Here is a 7,971-nt window from a genome sequence, read left to right as displayed (position 1 = left end):
ACTCTCTAAAATGGAGTCCCGGTGCCCTTCACACTCTTTCTAAGTAACTAGGGAGTTCAGAACACTGCCGAACGACGCCTCTTCAAAAGTACACATTTTGGTCCTGACAAATATTAACCTATACTGGTTAGCCAGGGGCATTCAAGTCATGTGTGGCGGTTACGGAGTGGGTCTCAGAGACCCACAAGACTGGTATTGCTAGACATAGCCACAGCACCTAGAGTAGCTGGGGACATGCCATGCCTCGGGCCCTGCACCACGACAGGCCGGTCTCCTCCCAAGCCCCCCAGGGCTGTGAGGTGGGCTGTGAGGTGGGCTGTGAGGCGGGCTGTGGCGAACCTGAGCTTCTGCTGTACAATGACGGCTGTCCTTCGAGCTGGCCGCCTCCTGCCGCACTTCTTGTAACTCCGGTAGAAGTTCTGGATGAGCACTGCAGCTCGCCGGCTCTGCTGGAACCGTTTTTGCTCGTAGTAACTTCGGAACTTGCTCTGGATGAGAATGGCCGCCTGGGTCATCTTTTTGTAAAGGGCATACTGCAGGGACACAGAAGGGACAGGACAGTAACAAAGGGAGCCGGAGGCCTCAGGCTCAGGAGGTAGGAGCCCCTCCTCCCTCCCCTCATCTCTGATGGGGCTGACCACAAGACAACAACAGCAACCTTTCGTCTATTCTTCCAGACAGCCTGCAGGCAACATTGACACTTCCATCCTCAGATAGCAAAGTGTTTACCTCTTGACAATTTCTAGCATAAGTAAAGACATTTGAGCCCAAAAGCATTGAACTGTAACATTTTAAGCTGTTCTAAGATAAGAATTGACTGTCCAGCTTTGAAGCACTTTAACCCTTACTGCGTCCCCTGACTCCACTCCTTCAGCCACCTTGCAGGCAGCACCTCTTCCTAATTTGCTCCACACCACACACTGCTGATGGAGCTACCAGGTCCCAAATACAAGGGTTATCATGAAAGGCTGACACCTTGAAGCCATTTCACCCTGCAGAAGACGAACCCTCATCAGACCCACACAATGGCCATGCAGTGAAGCCTACAAGTTCTGCCAGAGAGTTTTGGACCGCTTAGGAGCCAGTGTCAGAGGCCCTCAACCGAACCTGCTCCACAGCCACGGGTCTGAGAGGAGAAGACACAGGAGCCAGGCTTGGTTCTGAATCAGTCTTGAGGCCCTAAGCACACAAAGCTCCCCACCATGCTACGTGGGAGTTTCTAAGGCAGTGAAGAAGTCACATGAAGAAGGCAACTTACTATGTTAAGGGGACAAACTACTCAGAATCCCCCTTCCATGCCTGACTGCACTCCAGCCATGCCACCCATAACACAAGGGAAGGAAACTGACGTCTCAGATCTCTCGGAAACCCTGTCCTGCTTTGTTTAGTGTGCTTCCAAGTCCTTTAAGGTAAGAACACCGCATCCTATGAAGCTTTTGTAGGTCTCGTCATTGTGACTGAACAGGGCATGTTCTGGTCCCTGGGGCCACTGTGAATCCCACCATGGAAATAAGAGATTTGCTTGATATTCACTAGGTTCAAAGTCACTGGCTTGGCCATAAAATGTCCACCTATTATTAATGCCCAAGCCCAGTCCACTAGAAAAACTGAAGGTCCCCAAGGATAGATGTGGTATGGCCGGGTGGCCTGGCAAAGGAGTATGTATTTGGTGACTGAATGGCCCCTCCTTGCAGCTGGTGTGGGTGTGAAGTCTGTGGCTCTGGTGGGATGGTTTGTATGAGGACTTGGTGTATCATTACCTTCAAGGCTATCCATGTCAGCTTGGGGGGAGAAACAGAAAATACAAGATTAACGTTAGATTACTGAATACAGGAAACCAACCAAAAAACCCCAAATCAGTACTACTCCCAACCAAAACCAAAAACCAACAAAAAGGCCTTCCATCTTCCAAAATACCAATCTTACAGTTGTTGCCATTTACAAAGATAAGGCCTTCCGTCTTCCTAGCCCAAGACATTTACTCAGCAGGGATTTTTCTTTCTCTCTTTTTAAAAATAAGTACCTGTTGTCATCACAGACTGGAAAGCTCGATTCTGTGTATGATACAATCTAGTGCTAACATGAAGTCTGTTCACCGATCTAAGAGACACTGGGACTGTGGTGTCAGCGTTTGCACAATAAACCTTCAGGGTCTGGGATCTTGGACTCAGCTGGCCAGAGCTGGAGTCCTTGCTTCCCTGCCCACTGGGAAAGTTTAAAGGAGAGGCTTGAAAACCAAAACAAGAACAAAAACAGCAATTCACATTAGAAACCAAAACCCTAGGTCTGAAGGAGAGCATGGGACCCCAAATTTCTCTGCAATTATACATCTTAGCACTTAATACCCTGAAGTAGACTGTAAAGCTTATCCAAAGCCCAATAAAATAAGGTATTCTAGAATCTTTTACAGAACTGACTGTGTGTGTGTGTGTGTGTGTGTGTGTGTGTGTGTGTGTGTGTGTGTGTGTAATAGTGAGTCCAAGCTGGCCTTGAACTTGCCATCTCAGTCTCTGAGTGCTGGGACTAGAGGCTTGAGCCATTGTTCCCAATGAAATGACAAAATTTTAACATGGAAACTAGTCTAAACTCAGTAGTTTCAGTATTTTATAACCACTCTGACATCTATAAACTTTAACACTGGCTTCATTTCTCTGAGCCTGCTTCTTCCTTTGTGAATGGAAATGAAACTGCTTGCTTGGAATAGCTATGAGGTTATGGGCATCCTGGAAGACTGGCATACCCTGCCCTTCAATGCTATTCAGCTACCCCACAAGCTGTCCTGGCGTCGGGATCTCTGTGAGAGAGGCTGATGGGGAATGTACTACTGTGTATGTTTATCTTATTGATCATTGAATAAAATACTGTTTGGCCAATGAGACAGCAAGTTAGACAGAACTAAGAGTCAAAGAGGATTTTGGGAAATGTAGTAGAGAAGTGCTGATCCAGGCAGGAAGTGACATAGCAAGGAGACTCATATTTAAGCGAAAGAGAAACAGGAAGGGCTCTCTTTTCCCCTCGGCTCCTATTCTAGCGGCACGATGTAATTCACCAGCAAGGAGGGACGCCAATAAGGCATCCGATAAGATAAGTCCCATAAAATATATAGATGTATGGTAATTGAGACTGAGCTAACAAATGAGAATCCTAGTCATTGGCCAAGCAGCTTTGTAACTAATACAAGTCTCTCTGTGTATTCATTTGGGCCTAACTCGGGCGGGCGGCTGGCGTAAAGCTCCGCACGTGGTGGTGGGGCTCAGGCTGCTTTTGACAAAAAGATTTATCGTAACAAGAGGCCTCGCTGTCTGTCATTCATGCCTCTGCTAACTAAAGCTTGGTGGCAGACTGCTGTTTTCTTTCCCTCTGGTTCCTAATCAAGGCAGTTCAAGTCAGGCTTTTGCTATCAAGAGTCAGATGTGGTGCTTTGTAGTTAAACTGCACAGCAGTGTCTCCTGAGGCCCAGGCTGTGTGGACAGGTGCCCTTTCCTCCCGTGAGGTTCACACAACTGAGGGTTACCTGTTTGTACTTTCTGTAGCAGCGCTGAATGACGGCAGCAGCCACTTCCTGCTGTTCCCGCAAGGGTCTGCCCTGAAAGGCACAGTGAGGAGATCAACAATGAACTGGTGTAAGAACTGTCACACACACATTAGAACCATTACTCATGTGATACTCCTTTCCAAGAGATAAAACCTCAGATTTACTAAACCACACTGAGAAAGACCACTATGAATTAAGAAAATGAATTTACAGAATAAATCTCCAACTGTTTTTGCTTTTAAAAAAATCAAATCATACTTGGATGTTAGGAGGCCTAAAAATGTGCATTTAAAAGGTTTTGTTTTTGTTTTAACAAATTAGGTATTGTGATGCTCATCTTCCAGATTCTTAGTAGTCTTTCCTAAATAATCCAACTACTTTCCTGAACACCTTCAGGCAGAGTGGTCCGATGCCTTTAGGAATGTGCAGGAGAGAGAGTCCCACCTAGTTCCTATCCCCTGATGAAAAGCACACAAAGAAGTTTTGTCACTAGTTCCCAGGGGTTCAGGGTCAGGCAGCCCACAATCCTCAGGGCCCGATTTTGGATTTAGGTCATAAATCCCTCATGGCTGAGGTGTCAACTTATCAACAATAAGATAGTGACAGCCATCCCACTGGTTTTATTTGATTAAAACTCCTGAAAGTTATTATGATAATAATACAACATAGAGTCTTGCAATAAACATTTTATCAAACCACAAACCATAGGGGAAAGGAACCGGACACAGGCACCCCTATTTCACCTTGTATTTCCGGAAGGCTGTCTGGACAAGCCTGGCAGCTTCGTAGAGCTCTCTCTGCTCATGGTCTGACAGTGTGAGCTGAGCCAGCTCGTTCTCAACCTTCTCGCTGGTGGACGCGCTCAGGAATTCTGACCAGTCTGCTGCCGAGGGAAGGCTGGGTTTCTCAAAAGCTACTTCACTGACAGGAGAGCCTGCAGGACTCAAGCTGGCATTAGAAGAAGGAGTTAGGGGCTCAGTGTACGCGCTCCTGAGACAAAAGAAAAGACAGGATGGGTAACAGCTACTGCCCCACCATTCATTGCCTAGGAATTGATGAGACCAGACAGGACCTACTTGAAGCCACCCCAGGGAAGGCTAGATGCCTTTGTTCTGCTTATGGGTTGCTTAACACACTCAACACTTTGGCTGCACCTCAGTTAAGTTCATAATGAGCATCCATTTTCAGTTTAGCACCGCGCTAAATACTAAGGCCGAGAAAGACAACAGCATGCCTCTGGAAACTTCACCCGAAGAAGGGCGGCACATCCCCACATGGCATTTTAAAAACATGCATGTGGGGGGAGGAAGTAACAGGAGGAGAGATGGCAGAGCCAGGGTTTGGAAGTGCTGTGAGGCCATGTGCCCTCCTTGGGAAAGTCCCTCTTTACACTTGGCCTCCAGTTAAATCCAGGACTTTATCCTGGGCAGACCCCTGACCCCAAATCTTCCTAACCTGATGTAGGCAGCACTGGGCAGACGGTCGGCATCAGCTAGGTAACTGGCCAGCCAGCTCATCGTACTGTTAATGGTGGCAGGATCTGTCCTTTCCAGGGCCGCGGACTCCATGGGCACAAAGTTCTCCTGCTTGATTCTGTCTGGTGTGGCTTCAATAATGTGCTCCGCCAAGGTCATCATGTTCACCTGCAACCAGAGGCCACAGGACACTGAGCTTAGAAAGAAACCTTCAAGCCCATTTTACTGCCACCCTTACCTTGTAAAGGAAGATGGAGGTGGGACAGGGAGTGGGGGAAGACAGCCATTTATGCCTCAATCCAATGCACTCAGGGTTGTAAGTTAGCACGTGACCCACCTGACACCTGTTTATCTCCTAATCATAGCTTGGCCTCACACCTTGGCCCACGTCTTAGAGAACTTCTGTCTTGGACCCACTGTCTACTCTTAGCAGCATGAACCAGTTAGGGACCTCATACCTGTGGGGGTGGTTCCAGGTGAATCATCATGGTAATTAAAAATTACCATTATTTACATGCCTGCACTGGCCTTCTACCATGTGGTCATGGAGACCACACTCACAGGTCATCAGGCTTGAGGGAAAGCACCTTTACCTGCTGCGCTATTTTGTCAGCCCTAAATATTTATGTATTTATTTTTTTAATTTTGTTTTTTTCCAAGACAGGGTTTCTCTATGTAGCCTTGGCTGTCCTGGAACTCACTCTGTAGACCAGGCTGGCCTTGAACTTACAGAGATCCACCTGCCTCTGCCTCCCAAGTGCTGGGATTAAAGGTGTGCACCATCACTATCTGGCTTATTTTTAATTGTGTGTGCATGTGTGTCTCTCTGTGTGTGTCTCTGTGTGTGTGAGCGTGTGTGTGCACATGTGAGAGAAGATGCTCGAAGCCCAGAAGAGGGGTTGAATCCCCAGGAGCTGGAGTTGTGAGCCACCCAGTATGGGTGTAGGGAACCAAGCTAAGGTTCTCTGAGAGATCTATACTTATGATTGGAGATATGGGCTCCTCTTTTCAAAATTCTTTGCACACCTCTTAAAAATGGTAGTCTAAATGCAACAGTTTAGGTTTCCACTGAGTCCTCTGGCCTCAGGAGTGAGTGTTCTGAAAGGAAGTCCACAGGGGCAAAGGACGATCTCCTATCAGGAAGGCACCTCAGAAAGTTACTGTGCTACGGGACCGTGCTTTGTGCTTTGCACACTGGCTCCCCAGCTTGTGGAGCCATCTGGGGGGTGGGGAGTGTTGAGGCGGTTCACTGCTGTGCCTTGGTGACTGACACTCCAGGCTCCTGCTGCCCTGACTTCCAGCCCCACAGACTGTCTTGAACTAAAATAAACCCAGCTCCTTTAAGTTGATTTGTCCAGAATATTTCATCACAGTGTTGGGAGAAGAAGCTAAGATACACACTGTTAGCTACAGGCCCGGGAAGGCAGAGCTCCACTTCCTGTTCTTGAGTGTGTGTGGTGGGTCCCTGCTGTATCCTCCCACGAACACAAACTCTGTAGCTGGTCCTGGGTCAGGTATTTGGGTCATAGCAACACCAAGACACAGAAGACTACATCCCAGTTAGATGAAGTTTCCAGAAGACTGAAGTCAGGTGCAGGTAGGTGACTCAGAGCTACACTGGGAGCCAAGAAGGAAGCACGACTGACCTCAGACCTCTCTGACCAGCCTACAGCTACCTAAAGTTGGCTAAAGTGGATTTTACAATCTAAAGATCAGACCTCTAAAAACAAAACACAACACAAAACTATTTTAAATGTCTGCTTAAGGGAATTTTTCAAATCTACATCAATGAGCAACTGTCTAGGACAGTGTCTCCAGAAAGTTTAATTCAGAAGAGAAGATCCACCCTGAATGCGCGGCGTCATCCCACAGGCCGGGCCTCAGGCTGCCGACGTGCCTTCCCCACCACAATGGATTATACCTCCACACCTACCAAATGTGAACCCTCCCTTCCTCCCTTCTGCTGGTTTCATTCTGTGAAGCAGAAAAATAATCAATACAGGTTCCAGCAGGAACCACTCATGCCAAGGACTGGGCAAACTGTACCAGGCAGAACAGAGCCAGCTACCTGTGTGTGTAATTAGAGCTTTAATAGACTGCAGCTACACATTCCTTTCATTTTGTCCATGGTTACTTTTGCCCTTTTACAGCAGATCCAATAGTTAAAACAGTTTCGGTATGAGCCACAAACCCTAAAAAATATTCATCTGGCTCTTTACAGAAAAAATTTACAAGCCTTTTATCCACAACATTTTTTTTTTTTTTTTTTTTTTTTTTTTTTTTTTTTTTTTTTTTTGGTTTTTTCGAGACAGGGTTTCTCTGTGTAGCTTTGGAGCCTATCCTGGCACTTGCTCTGTAGACCAGGCTGGCCTCGAACTCACAGAGATCCACCTGCCTCTGCCTCCCAAGTGCTGAGATTAAAGGCGTGCGCCACCAATGCCCGGCCCACAACATTTTTTGACGTAGGCTGGACACACATGTAGCCCCAGCTACTTGGGAGGCAGGAACGGGGGTAGTGCGAGTTCGATGCCGGCCTGGGGACTTAGTGAGACCACGCTTGAGAGAGTTTAAAGGGGGGCTGAGGACTGTGCTCAGTGGAGTGTTGGATTAACTCGTGGGAAACCAAAACAACATGATTTGATCTCACTTGGCAGGTGTCCTCCTGGCTACACGGCTGTTGGTAAATCAGTGGTGGGGTCTCCTTTCCCAGGCGCAGAGTCTATACTGACAAGAAGTAGAAAACAGAGGGCCAGACAGCTCCCCCAGGGTTTCCTGCTGGCAGGAAACCACCTTGCCACTCCAGCAGCACTCCTCAGGCGCGGGTGCCCCCACCTGCTCCTTTTGTTTTGGGTGGTATCAACTAGAATCTGGAAACAAAGGCGCTCCCATCCCATGTTCCCTGGTTCCCCTTTTGATGCCTCTGTGATGCCTCGTTTAGTCTACAAGTTTAGTGTCCTCAGG

General features: G+C 47.7%; 1 protein-coding gene across 4 annotated transcripts in view; it reads right to left on the bottom strand.

The window, feature by feature from the left end:
• Positions 1 to 7,971, bottom strand: part of LOC100762490 (calmodulin-binding transcription activator 1) — an 831,381-nt gene that overhangs the window by 11,956 nt on the left and 811,454 nt on the right. For 2 of the 4 annotated variants that reach the window (XM_027398331.2, XM_035439378.1), the window contains 5 exons: positions 4,991 to 5,178; positions 4,279 to 4,525; positions 3,515 to 3,586; positions 1,761 to 1,781; positions 340 to 533 (listed from right to left, as the gene is read on the bottom strand). In XM_027398331.2, the coding sequence (XP_027254132.2) occupies positions 340 to 533; positions 1,761 to 1,781; positions 3,515 to 3,586; positions 4,279 to 4,525; positions 4,991 to 5,178 (722 nt within the window). The remainder of the gene's footprint in view (positions 1 to 339; positions 534 to 1,760; positions 1,782 to 3,514; positions 3,587 to 4,278; positions 4,526 to 4,990; positions 5,179 to 7,971) is intronic. The other 2 variants (XM_035439380.1, XM_035439379.1) reach the window with 1 other exon arrangement.

This window comes from Cricetulus griseus, chromosome 2 (assembly GCF_003668045.3).
Source record: "Cricetulus griseus strain 17A/GY chromosome 2, alternate assembly CriGri-PICRH-1.0, whole genome shotgun sequence".
NCBI lineage: Eukaryota > Metazoa > Chordata > Mammalia > Rodentia > Cricetidae > Cricetulus > Cricetulus griseus.
Note: the sequence above shows the minus strand (reverse complement) of the source record. Positions and strands in the feature narration are given on the sequence as shown.